Source organism: Rhamphochromis longiceps, linkage group LG15 (assembly GCF_057381845.1).
Source record: "Rhamphochromis longiceps isolate RC_006_pf linkage group LG15, R_longiceps_female_GT1.1, whole genome shotgun sequence".
In the NCBI taxonomy this organism is placed as follows: Eukaryota; Metazoa; Chordata; class Actinopteri; order Cichliformes; family Cichlidae; genus Rhamphochromis; species Rhamphochromis longiceps.
The window spans coordinates 27,446,683-27,471,665 of record NC_140571.1 but is presented as its reverse complement, the minus strand read 5'-3'; the positions used below and the strand labels follow the sequence as shown (position 1 = coordinate 27,471,665).

At 41.8% G+C, this 24,983-nt stretch overlaps 1 protein-coding gene across 1 annotated transcript in view; it reads right to left on the bottom strand.

Moving 5' to 3' along the window:
- Window positions 1–314: 314 nt before the first annotated feature.
- The window catches only part of LOC146652814 (endothelin-2), a 38,532-nt gene continuing 13,863 nt past the window's right edge, over window positions 315–24,983 (bottom strand). Inside the window, exons 2-4 of the mRNA XM_085382087.1 lie at window positions 20,860–21,016; window positions 2,916–3,035; window positions 315–2,833 (exon numbers count right to left, since the gene is read on the bottom strand). Of these exons, the coding sequence (XP_085238213.1) occupies window positions 2,731–2,833; window positions 2,916–3,035; window positions 20,860–21,016 (380 nt within the window). The 3' untranslated portion in view covers window positions 315–2,730. The remainder of the gene's footprint in view (window positions 2,834–2,915; window positions 3,036–20,859; window positions 21,017–24,983) is intronic.

Sequence of the window (24,983 nt, the reverse complement as noted above, 5' to 3'; positions counted from 1 at the left end):
CCTCCACACAACGCCTGACAAACCTGACCATTAGCTGAACTCACAGGTCCTCAGGTGTATGACAGGTCACTGCCTGTCATACACAGCTGCAGCTTACAGAGACATGTGTGTTTAAATGATTATTCATTGTTCTTCATGTGTATAGAAGAGCATCATAAAGGGTAAACATTTCTCTTTTACAGCCAAATGTGTTTGCATCACTTCTCAGGTTTTCTTTAACATGATGGAGGAATAAGTACTGCAGTGTGGTTTCATGCAATCACATGAAATAAAGGACAAAGAGAGTCTACAAAAGTATAAAGATATAGGTTATTATTCACATTCAGGCATCCATATCGAAAACTCTAACATTTCAACTCGAGTGAGTCCACCACTGTGCAATATCACTACAATATGTTACAATATGCATGTTTCTATGTACTGAGTATTTACTGCCATGAATTTTCAAATACTTGATAGGTGTAGGTACCATGAAGTATCTACTGTTTTTGTATTTTAAAATCACAGGCATTACAGCCTCAGAGAGAGCCAACAGTGAGCAGCACTTTCTGAGAGTGGAGAGAAGAAACTTCCTTAAACAGGAAGTGACCTCTGGGAGAACCAGGCTGCATCATTCCCTCACCCAAACAGGCTGTGGTGATTTCATTTGGGGTGCCGCTGCCACGACCAACCACAAAAACGGGAGTGAAGTAAAAGATGTTGGCAGATTATATTCATATTTGAATCTCTGTGGGTCGACCAGAACACCTGCCCAGCCTGAATCCCCACAGTGAAGAACAACGGTGCAAGTCAATGAGTCAAACTCCCAACGTTAGTTTGTTAGACCTGGGCAAGTATGATGACCTTTGCTCTATTTTAAGAAAAAATAGAGTAACACAAGAACACAGACACTCAGTTGAATGGAAATGGTGGTGACTTCCATTTAGAGGACTGAATCTGTCCCACATCCTCCACGTACACAGATTTCATTTATTTATTTATTTTTTTGCTTTCACAGTTGGCCTCGCTGCAAACGTGGAAATAATCATATGATGTTTCTCATTCTGTACATTCACCTTTATTTTAAAGGTGAATGTACAGAATGTTAATAATAAATATATAATAATAATGTTTGTAATCTGAACAGTCTATCATTGTTTTCGCACCTGCTCAGCTTCACTTTTATTACCTGATAGAGCACGGCAGTGACCTCACTCTATACCAAAATCTCACAACTCCAAAATATTAAAGAAAAACTGTTCATTTTATACTTTATAACCACATTACACAAAAAGAAAAACAGAGCTGTTCGCATATTTAACTGATTAGAAAGCAGACTCTACAGCTGAAGTTCAAAGCTTCAAAGTCAGACACATCGTTTCCTGTTAGAACAAACTGGCCACTCTGTGTGCTGAACTAAAATTATAATAATACATGAAAACACTTCACATTTTACACTTCATGATGTTCATAACAGCTCATTCGTAATCAGAGAGAAACTCCGAGAACAACACGAGGCCACGAGGAAGACTCAGACAAATCCAGGAGCTCAGGATTAAAGTTAAAATATGCTGCTTTGTTTTAAGATAAAAGTCTGAATATTATAAAGTGATGCTAAGTTGTGACATATTTAAGAATAAGTTAGCATTTTTACAAGAAGAGTCAAAGCATTTTACTGTTTTGCTGAAGTTCTGACATATTTCAAGAATAAAATTGTAATTTTATATCTGAGTCTTTATATTTTTAGATTAAAAATTTGTAGATTAAATAAAGTTTATACAGATTAAAACATTTGACTTTTTGATTAAACCACTGAAGCTGTAACTCAGAGTCATAACACTGTGAATATGGTGTTTTTGTCCGAAAGCTTTTAATCCACAGCTATTGTTCAAGCTGAAAGCTGCAAAAACAGGAACTGCTAACACAGACGTCTTGTGGTTGTACGAGTAACTGCAAGTAGTTTAGAATTTATCACCATTGTATCCATGGAAACAAGCTCATGAACTCATTTTTTGCGTCGTGGATTGCTGAGGTCGACACACTCACGGTTGATCAGATTTGTTGTGCTCATCAAGTCTTTCTCTAAATAATAAAAATTCACCACTTAGTTCAGTTTGATCGAATGAAATGACGACTTTGTTCTGACGTGATTTCATTGTGTTAAAATTGACCTGAAATTGAAGTTATCTCTTCTACTGGCCTCGGGGTTTTGCTTCATCGTTTTCTCAGATCGACCCAGCCTGAAACCCTCGTGAGATTTTATGATCGTATTTGACTGTTAAAAAAACCAACCAAATGAATCTACTTTAGATGACCCATAACCTCCTTCACAGAGGTAGCAACCCTATGTAGCTTCTGTGGACGACATATTTGAAACTCATTTGGAAAAACTCTAAACTTTGGACGATTTCAGAGATGTGAGGTTTACACACACTGGCCGGTCTGGAGCGGTTTCTGGTCCAGCCTGGATGGAGATGTGCTCCATCTTTCTGTGCTATAAATAAGCTGTAATCATCAGGTAACAGAAAAGTCAACTCCCTCAGCTCTAAAGAATCTGAGCAGGGCAGGATGCCAGCTAAATGTTAGAAAGATGAGCTTGTAAGTGATCAGCACTCCTGTCCTAACGCTTCACTGTTGTTACATTTACACAAACACACACTGTACATGTCCATGCCGAGTCCATTTGTTCTCATTCATAAATCAAGGACTTTCATCCAGAGGGGCTGGTGTCACTGGTTGGCCTCCTCTTCCTCAGGTCTGTCTGAGTGCAGGTCTGCTCCTCTTTTCCCAGAATGCAGTCTTGTATCCTCTCAGCTGTTTGTCCTTCTTCCTCTTCACAGGAGCGTTCTCAGCTCTGAGGACAAAGAGAGGACACGTCTCTGAGTGTTCTCAGTCCACAATGTGTCTTCAATAGTGTGTGTGTCACATGTGCTTACTTTGGTTTCTCCTGGACGCTGCAGAACTTCATGCACTCAGCATCCTCTGAATCCGTGCAGCGGCAGCGGCTCAACTCCCTCCTCACTCGCACCGATCCGAACCCGTAAGGCACCAGCTGGCTGGAAGAGTCAGAGTCAGATATTCACTGTCAGATATGATGGAGGCACTGCAAACATGCATTAAACACACTCGCAGTTCTCCTGTCCGTCATCAGATATGTGCAGAGTCTGTGCAGCGGAGCATGATCACGCCAGCAGCCACACTGGCTTCAAGTTAAATCACTGCCTGATGGCATTTCTGACATATTTTGGTGTTTTCTGTTCAGAGGGAGGAACTGATGATGTGCCCACAATCTTCCCATAAGACTGAGTAAACAAACTCCTAAAAGTTCTGGTTCCATATACATCTGCACCTTCAAATGTGCAACAGATAGGTCTGACACAGGAGGCAAGTTCTGCTGTCCTGCAGGAAGGACCTGCTTACAGATTTCCTTGTTTAGATTTAAGGGAATTTTTAGAAGAGAGGTTGAACAGGGTTTCATGCACTGGTGCTTGTAATAAATCCCAGTCTGTAGGCAGAGTAGTTAAAGCTAATCAGAGCCTTTGGATGACCGCAGTAATAAACATGCCGTTTACACTGCTCTCCAGGCAGCACGGCAGAAATCCACAGGCGACAATGTTCAGTCAGACTTTCATGGAACTTATCAGCATTTTGATTTTGAGCCGAATCAAATCCAAATAAATGTCACACTGAAGAACACATATAGTATAGACTGGACACTGAAAGCTCCAAGTCTGTATAGTCACATGGATTCTGCTTTGCGTTTTGGACTGCTGGTATGTTTGTAGAGAATATCACAGCCATTATAACAAATCCATCCTGGTATGGCCTCTTGAAGAGATGGCAGTTGTTAAGCTTTAGCATCACAACCAAAGTAAGACTGTGTTTCCAAATCTTACCGATACTTAGCGTCAGTTTGTTTTGATTTGAAGTGTGTAAGAGTATTTTTACTGTTGCAGCTGTTGCAGGTGAAGCTAAACTGAGTTAGAGAGTTTGTCCACACTAGTGACAGGTATCAAGCTCAACAAATTATGATATTCACTTAGTTCACCACTAAACTAACATGATGACTGAGGACGGTGATGATGGTGGCTGACATTTCCAGATGTGTTGGGAGCAGATCATCCTGTGCGGTCGTTGAGCAAGGTCACAGGTGAGAAGAGTAAGAAAGAGGTCATCCGTCGTCTTTGGTGAGCGATCTCAGTCGGTGACTCCAGCTTTCTCAGTGTATTATTTACTCTCTGTTATTTAAGAAAGGTTATTATTGTTATCATTGTCATTTTTGGGCACTTTTCTGATTGCAGCTATATTTATCTGTGAGCATGGTGCTGATATATAAGAGCCATAGTGCTTTCACACTTTGGCTTAAAGGATGCTGCCCTTTAGTTCTGTTTGTTTGCACTGATGTGTCTTCAGATTATTTACTGTTCGTCTCAAACCTTTGCTCTTACTGGCATGTGGCATGTGAGTGTGAACTCTGTGCATACATGACAGTGAGCACACCTCTGTCAGTTTTTTCTTTCAATAAACATGAACATTAGACATAATTGTACAAAATCTCTGGAAGTCGCACCTTTTATATCACTTTTATAATGAACATTATGCTATGACACGCTCTCTGTCAATACTGTCGGCATTTCACAGTAGTTTCAAAACTTCTGATGATGCCCTTCCAAGCGGTCGGAGGATAAATCTGCAAGGTAATGTGATAAATGAAGTCGTGGAAGGCAGACATATGAATGTGATGCTGTGGGTGTTCTGACCTTGTGCTAAAAGTAGCTCAATTTTATAGTTTCGTGGATTAAGACCTCACTCTTCCAGGTGAAAGCTGGCTGTGTGGCTCGGCTTAATTTTTTTTGCACTTGTTACCTTACTCAGGCCCTGAAAAAATGACTCTCACTCCCTCTGTGGAACACATGCAGACAGCTGTTGGTACACTGCTCCAGAGTTCAGCTGTTCATAATTATCTATCACTGAAACAAACATCAAGCATCTGCACCACATTTATGGCCAAAGACACAACAATGCTGCTTTTTTTTAAATACGCATTGAAACTGATATATCTCTCCACAACCCTGAAATCCGATCAAATATGTGCGCATGTAACTTCCTTAAAAACTTGTTTCAGCCATTGTTTTTACTGTGCAACTGCTAACTCGTGTACAATAAAGGAATTAAGCAAAAACCACAAACAGTTAAATAAATAAGTCAGCAGTTTTTATACAGATGTACCATTAACTCGTGTGCTAATATTTTAAAGGTGAGCAATTTGATCAAATGTAATAACATATTCAAGTGTCAGTCACTCAGACAGTAGCGGACACGGCGGTTGCCCGGGGCGGCAGCGTGGTGGGGGGCGGCATCACGGGAAAAAAAAAAAAAGAAAAATTACTCGTACTCATGCCGCTCCGACGTCATGCCAGCGCATATTGGGAATGGCATAGACACCGATCGGTTTTCTATCGCCCATTTGCTGTGAGTAAGGGCGCCCTCCGTTTGCGAGGTGCGCCTGCTGCTTGCGGCACAGGGAGGAGAGGGCGGGGCGGCGGGGGATTCTCTGGCTGGCTGGAGCAGCATCTAATAACCAACCCGCAAAATAAAACAAACAAACAAAAAAACAACAAACACGAAAACACCAGACATTATGATACAGACATATAATTTGCACCAATGGTTTTTCGAAATTCTATATAGTGAGCGCTAGAGCCCTCGGTGCGCCTGCTCGCTGCTGAAATCAAAGTAAACTTTATTGTCATCTCCGCTACATACAGAGAGACGAGACGACGAGGCTCCAGTTACAGCAGTGCAAGTAAACAAACAATGTATATAAGAAGAGTAAGAAAATAATATACACTTAAGACTAGGGGTAAAGGCATAGCCAGAGGAAGTGTTCGGCCAGGGCGCCAAACAGGCTAGGACGGCCACTGCGCTCAGATATGTGTTTGCTTGTGTGGAGTTTTATTCTGCAGCTCAGACAAAGAAGAAGATGACCTATGCTACACTAATAAGGCACACAGGTGAGATCATCACATACAGAGGCTGCAGAGCACAATGGTAATGATTCTCAACACAGCACACTGAGTTTATATCTGAAACTCAATACAACATTATAAAACTAAACCACGTACAAGTGGGCAAGCCCAACCTAGCCCTGCTTTCCTTTTGTCAGATTTTCTAATGCCCACCTGGCCTGGTCTGAAACGACCTGTGATTGGCCAGAATCTCACATCACAGGGTGCTCCCCCTGCTGGTCTAAAATCAGGGCTGGGAGGGGGAGCGAGAGTGTAGTCCCCTCTGAGACTGCTTCATTTACAATTTGCTGAAACACTACTGAGGATTTTGTCTGTCGAGAGATGCCAGAAATATGTCTGCTAGAAAAATGAAGAATGAAGAAACACAATTTCGCTGAAGAAATTTATGTTTGGTGTTTAGATTTGGGCCAGACTTTTTGCGAAACAGTGTATATTTTTAACTTTCTGGATCAAAATAAAATGGCACACGGAGTTAAGAGAGATATATCTCCTTTGTGGAACTAACAACAACCCACAGACGTCGGAAAGATGACAAACTCCCCTTCTAGTTCAGCCAAGAGTATGAATAGCTATCTTAATCTTTAACAGTTCAATCCTTTTTGAGGTTAAGCTATCAGGCAACGTTCACAGACCATCAGCCAGAGCTTCATGTAAGCAACCTGTAGAGATCAGTAACCACTGATAAATAATTCAAACAGATAAACCAGGGAGCATTCGGCTACAGCAGTGGTTCCCAAACTTTTTTTGCTGGGCCCCCCTTCGTTTTACACAAAAAACGTTTGCGCATTAACACATCCTCCAACCACACACACCCATATTTTGCTCCATTGCGGTTTATTTCACACCTCAAACATTTAGTAAACAATTAAGTAAATACAAGTAAACTGGTAAACTGCAATAAATGACAGGTAGTAATAAAATAAACTACTAACTCTTTTACGCTGTCCGCACCTACACGGGTATTTTTGAAAACGCAGCCGTTTCATCCACACGTAAACGGCGTTTCGAATCACCGAAAATGGAGGATTTTTAAAACTCCTTTTTTGCGGATGAGGAATACAGGGTTTGTCTGGCAACGTCAAAGGTATGTGCCTCTTTTCACGTCAGGCTGTGCGCCATGTTATTGTTTACATGAGATGAATTGCAGAATGGCAGATGGAATTCTGTTAATCTGACTGTCTTCAGGTTTTACAAGCAGTTACTGTCCCTCCATTTACAAAGGCAGAAGCTTCTTATTTTACATGTAGTTGTTTTTTTTTTCTTCTGTGTAATAATTTTCAACATTGCTATCAATACATTTTTCAAAAAAATGCCTCTCTGTGCAAAATGGGTTTAAACAGCTGTGGGATACTGTTTGTCCATGATTTGAACAGGGAACAAATTGTGGCAGGATCAGCCTGATATTATTTTTATCTCGCTGTAACTTTACTGTATAAAGAGCTAACGTCTCCAAAATGTCAGGAGTAGTTAGTCATTACAACAAGTGTTTGTGAACTAAAAATCAAGAATGTGGGATCCTGTTTGTCCGTGATTTGAACAGCCCAGCGCTGCTCTCAAGAAGGGAAAACCAATTCTGCAGGGGAGACCTACCTCGGCACTTGTGTAGGTGAAACCAAAGGGCAGATATGCTTCACCATATTTTCTAGTCTTTGGCTTAGAATGAAGTTGGTTTGGAAACATATTCAGCTATGCTTCATCTCCTGCTTTGCGTTTCTGTGGGCGCCCGTGTAGCGTCCAAGCGTTTTGTTTTTTTCCTTTTCATACTGCGCCCCCCCCTGCCATGGCTCTGCGCCCTCCCTAGGGGACGGGCCCCGCACTTTGGGAAGGTCTGGGCTACAGCATGCACATTGATGCTCTGCGGTCAGAAGTGAGTCCCTGCTTCAGACCCGCAATCAAAATCCTCGTCTCTGCTGCTAGTTTGCTATTCGTTAGTATTCCCTGGGCATGTTAAACGTTTGGAACATATTTCCCAGCAATCCATCAGTTACTTCCAAAAATGTACTCTCAACCAGAGTTTCATTTAACTGACTTTCAGACCTGTATTACAGCCAGACCACAAACATGACTTCGAATGACTGAGGGCGTTTATTTTCCAATTATGTCCATGTTAGTGCCCCTTATCATGTTCCACGCATCTCGCTATTTAAGTAGCGTCTCTGCAAACAGCCGCAGGAGTTAGTTTTCCTGCAGTGATTCAGCCCGCTGCTCATCCGTCTGGTGCCAGCGAGACCGCCAAGACGGACTTCGGCTAGGCAGCAGGTTTGAGGAGGCTCTGCTGCTGGATTAGTGGCAGAATTAACTAGACCACTGGAGGAACAGCAAGCAGATGCCGGTGGCTCACCAGCAAAACACTTATCTCAAAACAAGCGGGCGCATCCGAAAATAAACCTTCACTGATGGTAAAAAACATTCTCTGTGTCTTAATATTACAAAGATTTGGATTTACATTTCAGTCTGAATTATCCTGACTGGAGACCTGAATGGCTTCCCCTTTTTCCTTTTCCTTAATTAAATGGCGACACATCTGGCTCTCGTTGCTCTATGTTACCCTTTCATCTCCCAGCTTTCCACTGCTTCTCGCCTCCTCCATGAGCACTCCTGTCTACTCATTTCTAAAATATCATTGACTTTCCTCTTTACTGCTTATTGACCTTCATGTTGTTTTTAGGAGTCCGTTGGCTGCATTTGCTCATTTTTTTCTTTCCTTATGTGTCAAAGGGTTACTGAGCTCCTTTCTTAAGTTACAAGGATGAATAAATCTGAGTGACCTGAACTGTTGAACTGCTGCGATATGAGTTATGGCTCCACTGTTCTGCATACCTGCTGAACTCTTCTACTTAAGGCTGTATTTATTCCTGGCTATCGATCATATAGATTCCCTATTGGCAGATAATGTAGTGCAGGTCGAAGGTTTTCTTATATAACTCTTATATAATAGTATATGTATTTTTTGATATTAGTAGTAGGGTCCAAACACTGAAAAACCTGCAATAACGCAACACTTCACTCTTGATTGCAGTGTTTGCTCACAGAGCATTCCTGAGTGTTTGGCTTATTTCTGCTGCTCCATTTCCCACAGCATGTCTTTGTCTTGTCTTTCTCCCCTCACACGTAACCAGTCATGGCAGATGGCCACCCCTCCCTGAGTCTGGTTCTGCTGGAGGTTTCTTCCTGTTAGAAGGGAGTTTTCCTTTCCTACTGTCGCCAAAGTTCTTGCTCATAGGGAGTCATGTGATTATTGGGGTTTTGTGTGTGGCATTGTAGGCTCTTTACCTTTCAATATAATGCCCCTTGAGGCTGTGATATGATGCTATATGAATAAATCGAATTGAAAAGTGAATTAAGCGATTTAACTGTAATTTCTGTCATCATGTCTCTAAAACAAGCACCCAGTCTCCATACCCAACCTCTAATCCTCTCACTCCTACTTTGTTATTGTGACTTTCTTTATTTCTCTTTCAGACTTTCCCTCATGCACAGCATCTTCACCTTACTCCTGACTTTCAGACAGTCTCAGCCACGTTTCCATCTTCCATCTTCTGCATCATCACCAGCTGTCTCTGCCCTACATCACTTCAGCTTGGAGTCTAACCACCAAATACTTTATTACTCAATCTCTGAACAATTTCAGTTAACCTGTGCTTAAAACTGATTTAATGAAATTGTTAGACTTTCAGGTGTTTAAAAAACATCAATGATAACTGTTTAACTTACTTAGTTTAGTACAAACGTATGGAGGGAAAAGAATCAAGATTAAAACAATAGAAAGTTTCATTGCACTTTTATTTATTTGCATATCGCAGGCTCTGCTTCTGTGGCTGTCATTTGTTACAGAAGATACTTTTTCTTGAACAGACACCAAACAGCTTCTTGTCTGATGACTAATTCTTCCTGCATTATAAATCTGGAGGACATTTAGAGTTGGCGGAACAACATGTGCTTACATATGAAGTTTGTATTTCCAGATCTCATCACAAAAAGATGATCAAAAAAGTTAATTTTCTCAGTTTCAACGTTTGATTTAAAAAAAACATTATTTTTTTTTACTGTTCTTATTAAACACAGGTTTTAAATAATTTACAAATTAGTGCATTTTTTTGTACATTGAACACATGGGCTCAGTGTTTTGGTACATGAATTAATCTGTCTGGAGTCTTTTATTGTTAAGAAAACCAGATTTTACTTTCTTGTAATACTTAATGAGGTTTAGAAAGCCTCTGACTCTCCAGAAGTCCGTGAGTCCCAATTATCTACAATCTTTTTGTTCTCCAACTACTGGGAGTAAACGTTACGTCCAGATGGACAGAATCAACTTTTGGAGATTTACTTACCTGGATGATCAAGCATGCATCAAGACATCTGTAAGTGAAGCATAGAGCTATAAGTGAAGCAGAGCTATAAGTGAAGCATAGAGCTATAAGGGAAGGTATTTGTTTTTACCCTGTTCAATTCATCGTGTGCAATAAGCAGCAATGATGGATGAACCAGAGAGACTGTCTTTGTTATGTTTCCCTCTGTTTTAGTTCCAATCACTCACATGTGTGGAACTGAAATAACAAGTCAGCCCTAAAATATGAGGAGTGGAAAGAGATGTTTGTCTTCAGGCGTAGGAAGTAAAATGCAGATTGGCTGAAATCTGTTGAGACACACAGCATCAGCGTTTCATGGCCCATCTGCAATGAAAGTGTTTGGTGTGTTTTGGTCTTCTCTTCATTATTAAATATCTTCTGATTTTCACCTTTCTGTATTCCAATAGTGTTTCAGTCTGGTGTGTTTAATGTGTTCCTGTTCCACTTCCTGTTTTATTTTGGTACAGTTCTGTCTTGTGTATATTGCGTTCAGTCTTTATTGGTCCCCTGCCTCACTGCTTCGTCTACACTTGTGTTGATTTGCTCTTCATCTTTGCTGTGACGTCTGTTATCCGTCTTCCTGTTTTCATCCCGTGTTACTTATTTATATTTATGAACTTTGCTTTCTGCTGTCTTCTTGGACTGGTGCTATGTCTCAATAAAGATTTGCCTTGTTTGAAAAAAAAAAAATTACTGTGTCCTCAGCAGAGATGGGCAGTAACGCGTTACTGTAATCTGATTACTTTTTCAAGTAACGAGTAAAGTAAGGGATTACTATTGCAAAAACGGTAATTAGATTACCGTTACTTTCCCGTAGGAACGCTGCATTACTGCATTACTAAAACCGTGATTTTTTTGCTAGAATGTCTCATGACAGTGACGTAAGCAAGTGTGACGTTCGTGACAACAGCTGCGTGCAGATCAACAATGGATCATATATCGAGTGCGGAAGAGAGTATGAGCGTGCAGCGTTTAAAGCGTGGAAGTACTGACCTTACTTTAAGTTTGATTCCATAAAAAGTGACAAAAACATTAGTGTCCGTTGTGCGTGGGAAGAAAACTTCTTTTTACAGTGAAAAAAACCCCCTAAACTTCCAAGCAAGCACCGAGTGCGCTACGACGTAATGGGAAATTCACAGAGAAACTCGCGGATTCTTCCACTGACCGCCGCGGCACACCTGCACCAGGGTAAACCTCCGCTTACCCTACTCCTTCTTTACAGGTGAAAATAGAGCAAAAGGACCGCTAGTGTTAGGTTTTGTATTGTTGATTGTCATTTATGCTTAGAAATATTTAACCATATATGCTTAGAGGTGTATAATCAATTGTGTAGTGATAGGATGTGTGATCTGCAAAGGCTTGGTGTGCATTCCAGGAATGCACACCTACATCCTGGGAGCATGGGAAGAGGTCGTACCTTGTTTTATTGGTTTACGGTAGGATTAACGTAGCTATGTCAGTTTTAGACTAAGTGCTTTTTTACATATAGATGAACTGTTGGATTTTCCAGACCAGCAGGTTAAGGGAAGTTGTCTATGGGGCCACGCTCTGACACACCCCCCCCACACACACACACACACACACAGGCAAGGTACTCTTTGTTTGTATGTAGACGTCATATGTTAATGAACCTATGCATATTCATGTAACCTGGGGTCAAGCGAAGGAACGGCTTTTGTCCGGTTCTCTCCCGTGCACGAGAAACATGAAGAACTTTGCCTACTTCGTGTCTTGCTTGCTGTGTAATTAAATTGTCTTCAACGTTCCAGCGAATAGGTTCAAGCTACAAACCTATCAGCTAGTCTTTGACTTTATTTATTTTCTGCTGTGTTTTACTTGCATCTATTTGAAAGAGTGAGTGTAAACACACACAAAAAAAATATTTTATGTGCTGGAATGTGCAGAAAATAGGTTTAAATATTAAACAAATTTCTTCCAGTTAGAGAATGTTGCATATAATTAAATTTTTGCTTGATGCATAAAGTTAAAAGATTAAAACTAATAAAACAAGTTTTAAAAAGAGACTTTTCCATTTGATTACATTTTGTATGATGGATTATGTAGAAAAAGTAGAATTGGGCTGAAAGATCTATCTGTCAGGGTCCTGGGTCTCCTGACCCAGCGTTTTAGTTCTTTGTGATTTTTGTATTATTGTACTTGGTGTGAGTTATTCTATGGTTTCTAGTTTCGATCCCTTGCCCTTCTCGTTTCTCTGTGTCCCCTCTGTTCTGTAAGTCTGTGTCTGCATGTTTGAGTTCCCCTCTGTGTCTCTCGGTTCTTAGAGTCCTCTGCCTTATGGTTTATGTCTCTGTGTTTCTTAGTTGCTGTCTCCACTGTGTCAAGTTCGCGTCTCTGTGTGATCCTTCCTGTTTTACTTTGAAGGTCCGTGTCTTATGTGAATGTGTCCTGCTTTGCTTGTCTCGTCAGTTCTAATTTCCCCCAGCTGTGCTCTCCTTCTGTGTCTCATTCTCCTCGTTACTTCCCAGTGTATTTAGACCCTGTGTTTCTCTGAGTCAGTGTTGCGTCGTACCCTCAACAAGCTGTGTGTGTTTTGCCTCCGTGTTACCAGTGTTTTGTTTCCAGCTCTAGTTCCAGTTCAGTATTTCTGCTTCAGTGTTTTAGTCCACCAGCGTTTTTGTTTGTCTTTTGGTGAGTTTAGTTTAGTAAGAGGTTTTCCCAGCAATAAAGCTGTGCTTTAAGTTGAACTTCTGTGTCTGAGTCCTGCATTTTGGATCCACCACTCCTGCTTGCCCGCCTGCCACACAGCCAACCATGACAGAACGACGCAACCATCAAATGGATCCTGCGGACTCACGGTCTCAGTATCTCGCGCAGTTGTGGAATTACTGCCGGGGCGTAATCCACGCTGAGGACACCCCCAAGAGACTCATTCAGGTGGTCTTTTTTTGACAACTTTTTGTCGTCCACCCTCTGCACAGCTGGTTTTTTGGACATTAACAGATTAAAACAACTAATAACAGCTCTTAGGGCTAGGATTTGCTTCGAACTGTTTGGCATGGGCGGTCCAGGCAAGGAAGGGTCAGCTGCCCTCCTGGAAGCCCTCGCTGCCTGGTATTCTCAGCATCAGCATCCTTTCCCATCAAGATTGATCACTAAATCATTCGATCCTCCCTTAAGAGAGAAACTGCATCCTCGCTGCATCCTCCCCAGTACACCAGTGTCACCTGTGTCTCCAGTAGCTCCAGTGCCGCCTGTAGCGCAGGCCCCAGTAGCTCCAGTGCCGCCTGTAGCGCAGGCCCCAGTAGCTCCAGTGCCCCCGCTACCCGTAGCTCTGGCTCCAGTAATAGCGGTCTCACACATTCACTTTTTGCAGGGAGAAAATTTAAGGTCCAGTCAGGGAGTTTCTCGCGCTTTAGCTGCTTCAGGCACTGTTCTGCACTCCAGGGCTTCCCCAGAGGCTAGGTCTCGGTCCCCAGCTGATTCTGGACCCCTGAAGATTGAGCAGCCCTCAGAGAACAACTCCGTGTCAGTGCTGTCTGAGCAGGGCCAGTGCTCAGCACAGCACCCATTGCCTTCGTGTCTGCCAGAGGACTCCATGCCTGCTGGCTTTGTGATGGCTTCTGCTGGAGGGTCCAAGGGGCCCGTCCAGCCTTCATCTCGTGTCTCCACTGGAGGGTCCGAGGGACCGCTCCGGCCTTCGTCTTCTGTTTCCGCTGGAGGGTCCGGGGGGCCCGTCTGGCCTTCGTCTCCTGTCTCCGCTGGAGGGTCCGAGGGGCCGCTCCGGCCTTCGTCTAGTGTCTCCATTGGAGGGTCTGAGGGACCGCTCCGGCCTTCGCCTCGTGTCTCCGCTGGAGGGTCCGAGGGACCGCTCCGGCCTTTGTTTCCTGCCTCGTCGGCTGGGGGGCCCGAGGAGCCCGTCCAGCTTCCTGCCTCGTCGGCTGGGGGGCCCGAGGAGCCCGTCCAGCCGCCTGCTGCAGCTCCATCATCATCCTCGCCTGCTGCAGCTCCATCATCATCCTCACCTGGCCCAGCCTCCGTGTCTTCAGCCCCGCCATCGCCTGGTCCGGCCCCGCCATCGCCTGGTCCGGCCCCGTCTGGTCCTGTGCCCACCGGGCCTCAGCCAGTACGCTTGACACTGGAGCGCCGCCGCTGCCTTCCGCTGCCTTCCGCTGCCTTCCGCTGCCTTCCGCTGCCTTCCGCGTGGCCGGCCCCCTGAACTGCTCCGTCGTCTCCTTCGTCGCCGCCGCTGCCTTCCGCGCGGCCGGCCCCCTGAACTGTTTGGCCTCCTGTGCTGTCGGCCCCCTGAACTGTTCTTTTTTGGACTCGTGTTTTGTTTTGGGGCTTTCTTGTGCTTCGGTGTTTTTGTTTCGCTTTATCACCTATTCAGGTTGTAAATCGTGTGTGGTTTTTTTTTTTTTTTTTTTTTTTTAAAGTAACTAAGTAATTAATTACTTTTGAAAATAAGTAATCAGTAAAGTAATGGGATTACTTTTTTGGGCAAGTAATTAGTTACTGATTACCTTTTTCAAGTAACTTGACCAACACTGGTCCTCAGTCTGCGTTTGGGTCCAGGCATTAAGATGGGCCAAGACTGTCCTGGCCTTTTGCCAAACTGTTTCCAAGTTCAGTCTCATAGATGCATCTGAAGAACGATCGGATTCATGACGAGCACGTTTTCTACAGCCAAATGTGAAGCTAGGAAATGACCAGTGTTGGGTAAGTTACCTTAAATTAGTAACTTAGTTACATTACTAGTTACTTCTATCAAAAGTAACTCAGTTACTTCAAGTTACTCGTTACTTTCAGAGTAACTAGTTACTAGGGAAAGTAACTTTGGTTTTACTCAGAATTCTCTTAATGTGTTGCTTCCGTAACTGGATACCCAGCAAGATTTCCAGTCTTCTAGCTTGCTTACTTGCCACAGTGCACTGTGCCACCTACCAATTAAAGGAAAAGATAATGTGCACATTTCCACGAGAGAAATCCCACGCCTGATTCTATCCTAGCCTGCTTTTTACATCCAACACAAACTGCAGTCGTGGTGCTTTCGATTGTACTCAGAACTCGGAAATTCTGCCTTCTGAATAGGAAGATGTAGGTAACACCAGACTGCAGATGAGCTGCATACAGGGCTGGACTGGGACAAAAAAATCGTCCCGGGCATTTTGACTAGAGACTGGCCCACCATTATAGGAAAAATCATAAAGCCTTTGAATGAAAATAAACACTGTTGTGACAGTGATGTACACTGTTCTGATGGTATATATGCATTAATCTATCAATTGTTTGTTGTAAGATAATTATTTTTTAAAAAGTGAGACATTTTAAATGAGAATAAGAAAGTATTTCCTTGTGCCCCCCTTTCCCTTTTAATGCCCTACATGGACCCCTGGCAACACTTTGCTAGACCCGCCCCTGCACAGTTACCAGCTGTCAGCTACTTAGAAAAGGATCCTGGTGTTATTTGTCTCTCAGAAACAGTTCATAACTTCCCTTCAACTCATTCATGTTAACTAAAAGGTAAACATGTTTCTCCATCACAGCTCTGGTGATTCAGTAAGGACATCTCCTGCTTTCATCTTCATGTTTCCTTCTCACCAGATAACCAAACTGATATCATGACCAGCAGCTTTACAGCTGTGGCTCCAGCAAACATCAGCTGATACTAGAAATTAATATTAAATAAATTCTAACAACAGCTGATCAAGCTTAAAAGTGCTGCCATTGTTTACCGCGACATCGGCTGGTTTCCTCTTTCTGGCGCAAAGTGGGTGATAAATAAACAAGAGAGAAAAGCCAATCAGCTGATCATTGATCAGTTTCATGATTGAAGTAGAAACAGGAGAGGGAGGGTGAGAGGATGAGAGGAGAAGAGGCAGCTGTGCAGCAGAGACACAGAATAACTTCAGCTTTGTGTCCGGGACAAACTGTTCCTTTTCACCTCAATAAGAAACGCGTAATATTTTCTCTGAATACCAGACGATTCTGTTTTTTACGGAATGGTTGGCAACTCTAATAATTAACCTTATGAACAAAATAAAGTTCAACATCAGTAACATAGCACCCACCCAGCTGTATAGAAACTCCGTCATGCTAGCTAGCACCCAGTACGAAAAAGTCAGCATAACGAAAATAAACTCCACCTAAACTTGGTTCATATCTGACCCAGATGGACTGCAGGTTATAACTTCTTGTGTTCAGTTCACCTGACACTCGGACCAGCGGCCGCTTCGGGTCTCTCCTCTTGCCTCCCTTTTCCTTCATCCACCTGCTGGCCTCCACCACTTGTTAATGTTATTGAATCTGTGGAAGCTCCGCGATAGCCACCACACGAAGTAACAGATAACGAGCCTATCTAAATCCCAGTAACGAGTAACGCGTTCCCGGTTTTGGCATAATAACTAGTTACCGTGCTCGTTACCACAATAATAACGTAGTTACTGTAACGCGTTACTTAATAACGCGTTAGTCCCAACACTGGAAATGACTGAGAGTGAACCTTTACTTTCTTCTTGTCTACACGAAGCTACACGACCAGAGTTCTTGCAGCATTAGACCTGGAGGAAGATAAATCCTTTATGATACTGGAGGTACTGAGAGTGATTTAACAGGAAGAAATATAAAAACAAATATCCTCTCATTCAGATGTTGTGCATCTGGCCTGTTGTGTTGTGCAGAGATCACGACAGAAGCAAAGAAGGATATAATGTGATGTTCGAGTGGATAGGAGGCTGGTGTGGACAAAACTTTGGGCTTCAAACTGTCACGGTCCTGGGTCGGTGACCCAGTGTTTTGTGTTATTGTTAATCTTTGATTTCATCATGATTTATCACTGCTAGTTTGTTGGTTTCTGTTTCAGTATTTATAGCTCCCTCAGTTCTTTAGGATTTGTACAGCTGACAATAAAGGCTCATTTTTTGTTATCATTCCACCCTTATTTCCATTTGCCTGCACTTGGGTCCCCAGTCTCCCCACGCCTCACCGTCTGCCTCGCCAGATGTGACACAAACATCAATCCCTGAAACTTTCACCAAACGATTATGTTTTACTCATTTGGTGTCTACATCAAACCAAATCATTCCCATAGCACAATTTTCTGTTTTCTCCGCGGTATATGCCTACAGGTCACGCGTGTGGAGGGGCGGCTGATAACACGTTACATTTGGACTTTTTTAAAACTTTTGAATAAAGTCTATTCAGCAGCACAACTCATATCTCACACTGTGTCCTCCCATTAAAATATGACCACGCCATCCCTGACAGCATGTCATGCCGGCAGGCACTGAGTTTGACAGTTAATTATTGGCTCATATTGTCAGTGACAGTGCCAAAATAATAATATGTTTTCTGTTGTCTTGCTGTCAAATAAATGAGTCCAAAAATGAGCAGATGTTAAATAAATTGCGTTTGTTTGAGTTCACTGAAGGTGGTTCTGATCCTGGCGTCTCTCTCTTTAGTTTGGATCACTGCCTTTTTGGATGATCAGACACATCCATCTGTAACTGAGAGGGAAACTCCTCACTGACTTCACTGTTTGTTTGAACACTTGCGAAGGTGAAAATCGGACTTTAAAAACAGCCTTTGTGCTTCAAGTACTCCGAGATTTCTGTTTTCTTCTGGTGTAAAATAGCAGGGAGCCAAAGGATGTCCTTTAAAGGTTACACTGGTGTTACTCGATATTTTCTCTTTAAACAATACAACACGAGTAGAAAAAAACCCAACATTATTTCAGCTTGTTCTGATCTTCTGTCTGTTGCTCTCCTACCGACAGTGTGAACCTTCAAGCGCTGTTCTCAAATGGATAATTTTGTTTAGGTCTACAGATGTGGTTATTTGCAAGAATAAAACATGTTGTTCACTCTGTCGCGTACATGTTAGCAAGGTTACATATTTTAAATGACGCTGTGTGTGAAGAAAAAGGAAATGCACTCGGGACTCCCCAACGCTCTTTAGTGGCATCATTAGTGACAGCGGGTGCTGGCAGTGCTCTTTAAAGCGTCTTTATAGTGAAAGCAGGAAGATTGCATTTTACCACATGGCTATATTTAGAGTGAGCTAACAGTCTGAGACGGTCCCACCACCACTGGAGCCGTTTTTGGCTAACCTCTGGAAGCTATTTTGGTGACTTGTCTTTTTCTACACCAATTAATTTGGAGTGTGACTTACTGGCATGACATGAAACAGCTTACAGTGCAGTAACCAATTCAGGGAAACACTGAACAGCATAATTGCACTTTATCAAAAGGGATGATGCTGTAAATACATATAGTAAAGCTCAAACCAGACTACTTTTTCCATTTTATTATTATTTTATTCTAAGATTTCTACACTATCTTCCACATTTTTACCTTTAAATCTTTTCATCTCATTATTTTGAACAGGGGTAAATTGAGTTATTATTATTATAACTGCGTCTCATTTCTAGAAACAGTTGAGGATGAAATGTCAACACACAAACGGGAGCAGGCTGTGAGGAGTTAAGCAGCTGTGGGCAGATAAAGGTCCGACCATGATTTCAGACTCTCTGTTGAGTTGGTGTTAAAGGGTTAAAAAAAGCTCTTTTGAAACACGGAGAGGAAACTGAGCAGAAACAACCCTTCTTTAGGAAAGGTGTGCTTTCTCATTAGCTCCACCACATCTAAGCGGTTACTCGTTGCTTGTGCATACTGAACTAAAATGAAGTTAATTGCTACCAATTGTGAAGGGAGCTGCACGCCTACTTCTTATTTGAGGCCAGCCATTTTAAAAAATATGAACAACTGGACTAGAAAAGACATTCAAGTCAACCCGACATGGCTGTTTCAGGGAACCTTTGTTACTCACTTGTCTCTTCACAGAGTTAAAGAAATGTAGTATTAGTATTAAAGCTCAAATAATCAGGCCCCATTTTATCTTAATGACCTTGTAGTACCATCACACTTGTTGTTTCTAGAGAATTTAAAAGTAGAATGGGAGGGAGAGCCTTCAGTTTTCAGGCCCCTCTTCTGTGGAACCAGCTTCCAGTTTGTATTCAGGACACAGACACTATCTCTACTTTCAAGATTAGGCTTCAAACTTTCCTTTTTGCTGAATCATTAGGGCTGGACCAGGTGACCCTGAATCCTCCCTTAGTTATGCTGCAATACGTGTAGGCTGCCGGGGGATTCCAATGATACACTGTGTGTTTTTTCTTCTCTCACTATGTGTTAATAGACGTCTATGCACTGAATCATACTGTTATTAATCTCTAGCTCTCTTCCACAGTATGTCTTTTATTCTGTCTTCCTTCTCTCACAGCAACTGGTCGCGGCAGATGGCTGCCGCTCCCAGAGCCTGGTTCTGCTGGAATTTTCTTCCTGTTTAAAGGGAGTTTTTCCTTACCACTGTTGCCAAAGTGCTTGCTCATAGGGGGTCATATGATTGTTGAGTTTTTCTCTGTACGTATTTTTGTAGGGTCTACCTTACAATATAAAGTGTCTTGTGTGTTGTTGTGATTTGGCGCTGTATAAATAAAACTGAATTGAATTGAATTGAATTGAAAGGTGAACCAGGCATTAATTAAAGACTTGTTGCAGTGGATGTGACTAAGGCTGAGGAGCTGTTCTGGGGGAACTCTGCCTTTTGCTCTGACCACCTCACATGACCCTGATGTGGATAAGTGGTTGAGTGTACACATGTATGCTCAGTAGGACGGGTGCTGCAGAGTCTGACTCTCTTAAGGAGAAATATGGAAATGAAATGAGAAATGTAGAGAAAATTTCTAGCCTCACCAACCATTCAAGTCTCTGAATGGTTGGTGAATGGTTGCTCCATGTCACCACTTTATCTGCTTCAGACTCAGCAGTGAAGCTAATGTGCTACTGTGCATGTCTTTGGTCTGAGGCAGAATAAGGGGAAAATCACTGAAAATTCAGAAAATCACTGCCTTGACAAAACAGTGAAAGTTAATCTTATTCATGGACTGAAGCTGCTGCAGAAGCCTCCCACCCACGGCCCTGCTAAAGCTGCACGCACAGAGCTTTGTTTATCCTTTGGACAGATTATAGACAACTTCTTTTCTCGGTTTTGTTTTGTCATCACATTTATGGCAGTAAACTTTATCGCAACACTCCAATGTTTCATTACAGAGGAAACAAAGCCATAAAATGTTTAACCCTTGTATGGTGTTCGGGTCTGTGAGACCCGTGTTCAGTTTTTTTCAAAAGAAAAATTAAACAATTAATTTTTTTTTCACGTGTAAATGTGTTGTGTCTTTCCACTCACTCCACTTGATTATAACTGATTTATTTATAACATTTTATATAAAAGAAAAACGAGAAGCACATTAATTCATAAATGTGATCTAACAAAGGTAAAGGGAAAAAATTAACCATGTTTGCTGTTCATATGTCTTGTAATTGGGATGAAGTAAACATCTGTTGAGTAATTTAACATAAAATTGTTTGATAGTGTTAATTTGGAAAGCCAAAACTCTAGCGGGTCCACCAGACCCATGAACACTGGCTGTGTAACAAAAATACGAACACCACACAAGGGTTAATTTTGTTCTCTCGCAGACTCACCTCGGGGTGTTGATCCAGACGATGCCAATGTGACAGAAAAAAATGCACTCTTTGTCTTTCTGGTTCTCGCAGGAGCAGCGTTTCTCTCGCCGGTGAGCCATATGGGGGAGCTGCACTGGGGGGCCATCCTCCAGCACAGAGCTCGAAACAGAGAGGGCTGGAACACACAGGCAGGGCAGGGTTATCGGCTATTAATGATCATCTACTCAAGTATGCAGCGATTCTGCTGCTTTGTCATGAGTGGATGAATGAGAGATGTTTGCGTTAACTTGAGATTTGAGTTCAGAATTCAAATTTTTACTGCCAATTCTGTTTAGATCAATATTAATGAAGAAGCCGTGTGAAGCAGTTCTCATCTAAAGCTGGTGTTGAGGAGAGAAGCAATCATATTTTATCCACATGTCAGTCTCTTTGTCTCTTTTCTTTACATTTTTGCTGATGATGATCTGTTGTACCTCGAGGTGGAAACATACATTAAAAACTGCCTACACAGCACGTGAATTCCTACAGGTATGTACGTGTTTCAAATGCAAAGAGACGTGAAGCATCAACAGGAAGAGTGGGAATACTGTGGGATCCTTACACTGTGAGCTTGCATGTGCAATTGCCACTGATAATTTGCAAATGCCTAAAAACAATAGACTGTATATAAAATCTGTAGTCATTTTAACAGGACCCATTGGGCAGGTCCAGTGCAAAAAAGCATACGCCCCCTAGTCTGAAATACGAGCATGTATTAAATAAGCATGGCCACTGGGACACGTCAGGAAAGTGTTTACTGGGGCCGTGTATCAACTGAGCAGTAGGGTCAGTTTCTCATAGACCTAAAGAAAAAATGGACATTGCATCCAACTTTCATTCCTATATACTTCCAGTTATTATATCCAGAAACTATAACGCCAGGGTTTGCTCACATCACCAGCCCTGGGGCAGATTGGAAAACTGGTAAAACATGAGACTGAAAATATTGGTTTTAAGATCTAGACTGGGTACAGATATTAATGTTTAAATTTGTATGGTGGTTTATTATTCATTTTATTTTCATTTGCTGCTAATAAGAAATGTCAACATAAATCAACAGGATACAAACGATGGATGGTGAAGACGGTAAACATTAAGAAAGTTCAGATACCCACCATGAGCAGCTTCAAGAGCGGCTTGCATGGCGGTAGAGCCGACTGCAGGATTATAAGTTAATGCATCAACAAAGAGATCCAGCCTGTTGGGGCCATGAATGCCTTTTAGAAATTTCATGGCAATCAATCCAGTACCTGTAGAAATAGCTACTCTTAACCTAACTAGTTCATTCACTCACAGGTTTTCCTTGGGTGCACAACAAAGGAAAGTCTGTGTGCAGCTTTTACTTTGTTAAAGTCGGAAATTACTTTATTCAATTTTATAGTCTCAAGGTCTTCATCAACACCCCAGAAAAGCACATTCACAGCTACAGTCACATGACACCATGCCCTCCAACGGGCCTGGTGTGTTTCCGATAAGAGAGCCAGAGCCGTCATTGCCTTTGTTTTTGTCACCGGAGCGTCGGAACAACTCCCTGTTCCTTCCCACTTAACTTAACACAACTCCCTTAGCATGAATGACATGTAATATTGTACCTGAACATAGACTTACAAACACAAACACACATGTTTAAAAGCACACGTACACACAGAGAGCCCATAAAGCAGGCAGAACCCACAGACGGCCTTTGATCTTGTTCTCGATGCGCATGGGAGAACGTTTAGGCGTCCAAGAGGGATTTACACGATTTACATGTGGGAGCAAAATAACACCTTTTCTCACAATAAACTTAGGTGTTGCTCTGTTCTTCACCCGGCTGTGTCCCAGAGAATCACATTAGGTTTTTATTCATGCACATTTTTCAAAGAAAGTTCATAAAGGTTCACATTTCAACTAGAGATGGCACGATACCACTTTTTTATGTCCGATACCGATTCCGATATCATAAATTTGGATATCTGCCGATACCGATATGAATCCGATATAGTGTTTTTTAATCAACAAAACTGTTTTTTAATATCTTGCTGCATTTTGTATAAGTTCATACTCAAGTTTAAAACAACAACTACACTAAAGCTATTCTGTTATACCTGTATGCAAAAAAAAAATTTCATAGTTCAGCAATACTGATCAATCTAATAAACTTAAACCTACACCATCCTCCCTATTCTGGTATTTTAAAGAGTACTTAGCGTAAATATTAAGCAACCTAACTAATAGGGTTCCAACTCCCAGCAACAACAAAAATAAATAAATAAAAAATAGGGAACCACCCTCCACCTCATGATGCTTAATCGACGTAATCAACCTTAATTTGATGCAGTGTGAAAAAAAATGCACAGAAATCAATTATTTCTCAAGAAATATTAAATAGATTCAACATCTTTCTTCAACAAAATTGCAGACTGCACAGATGGTACCTTCCCAAAGGAAAAAGTACTATAGCTTACTAGGGTATATTAGACTTAATAGTTACTATATAGGCAAGGCAAGGCAAGGCAAGTTTATTTGTATAGCACAATTCAACAACAAGGTGATTCAAAGTGCTTTACAGAGACATTAGAAACAAGAACAAATAAAAAGCATGATTTAAAATTGATTAAAACAAGCAAATAAACTAACTAATTAACAAACAAACAAACAAACAACAGTATATAAAATCAAAACAGATAAAATCAGAACAGTAGATAAAATCAGTAGTTAAATGTAAGTTTTGAAATTTAAGCTTAAAGTGTGGATTTGGTGCTTTATTCAAATGCAGCTGAGAATAAGTGAGTCTTCAACCTGGATTTAAATAAACTGAGTGTTTCAGCTGATCTGAGGCTTTCTGGGAGTTTGTTCCAGATGTAAGGAGCATAAAAGCTGAATGCAGCTTCTCCGTGTCTGGTTCTGACTCTGGGAACTGATAAAAGACCGGATCCAGATGACCTGAGGGATCTGGATGGTTCATACTGGGTCAGGAGGTCATTGATGTATTTTGGTCCTGAATCATTTCAATGTAAGCAGCTATCTCCTGGAAGTTTTCAGTCTTTTGAATATGTGGCTTTACAGCTGAAGGCCCCATCCAAAGTTGTGTTTCTTAATGTTTACAGGCCTCCCAAATACTGCACAGACTTTTTTAATGACCTCAGTGAACTGCTGTCTGTGATCTGTGTTGATTTTGACTGTGTAATTATTGCTGGGGATTTTAACATTCATGTGGACAACCCTCAGGACAAAGGGACTAAAGACCTGAGTAACACTCTGGGCAACTTTGGGCTGACTCAGCATGTAACAGAGGCCACACATAATAGAGGACACACTCTTGACCTACTGATCTCCAAAGGCCTGAGCATTTCAAAGGTTACTGTGTCTGATGTGGGCCTGTCTGATCATTACTGTGTTTTCTTTGAAAGTAAAATCTCAGCCCACACAAATATATCAACAGCAGTGATCACAAAACGGTGTATAACTGAACACAGTAGTGCAATTTTTAACCAGGTCTTCCCATTAACACCTGACCTGTCCAGAGGGTCAGTCAATGAGCTCGTCAATAGCTTCAATGCTAACATGTTAAATGTAATGGACACTATTGCTCCCACTAAGGTGAAGGTTATCTCTGGAAGGAAAAAGTCTCCATGGAGAAACTCCACACTGGTGAAAAATGAAAAAAGAGAGTGTAGGAAAGCTGAGCGCAGATGGAGAAAAACAAACCTCCAGGTTCATTATGACATTTATAAAGAGAAACTTCACAATTATAATTTACAACTGAGGAATGCAAGGAGGTCCTACTTCTCTGACATCATCACTAAAAACAGCCATAATGCTCGGGTCTTATTTTCTACAGTTGACAGGCTAACAAACCCCCCTGTGTCAGTGGCAGCTGAACTTCATTCGACCATGGCCTGCAATGACTTTGCCAAATTCTTCACTGAAAAAATCCAAAAAATTAGACAAGCAATTGGTACATCAACAGCAGATCCAGGATATGTACTGTGTCCACCAAAAAACTGTTTAAACACCATGAAACAGTTTCAACCTATTAACAGCAAAGACCTGGAGGACATCTTAGGTCAACTGAACTCCTCCTCCTGCTGTTTAGATGTCCTGCCAACAAGTTTTTTCAA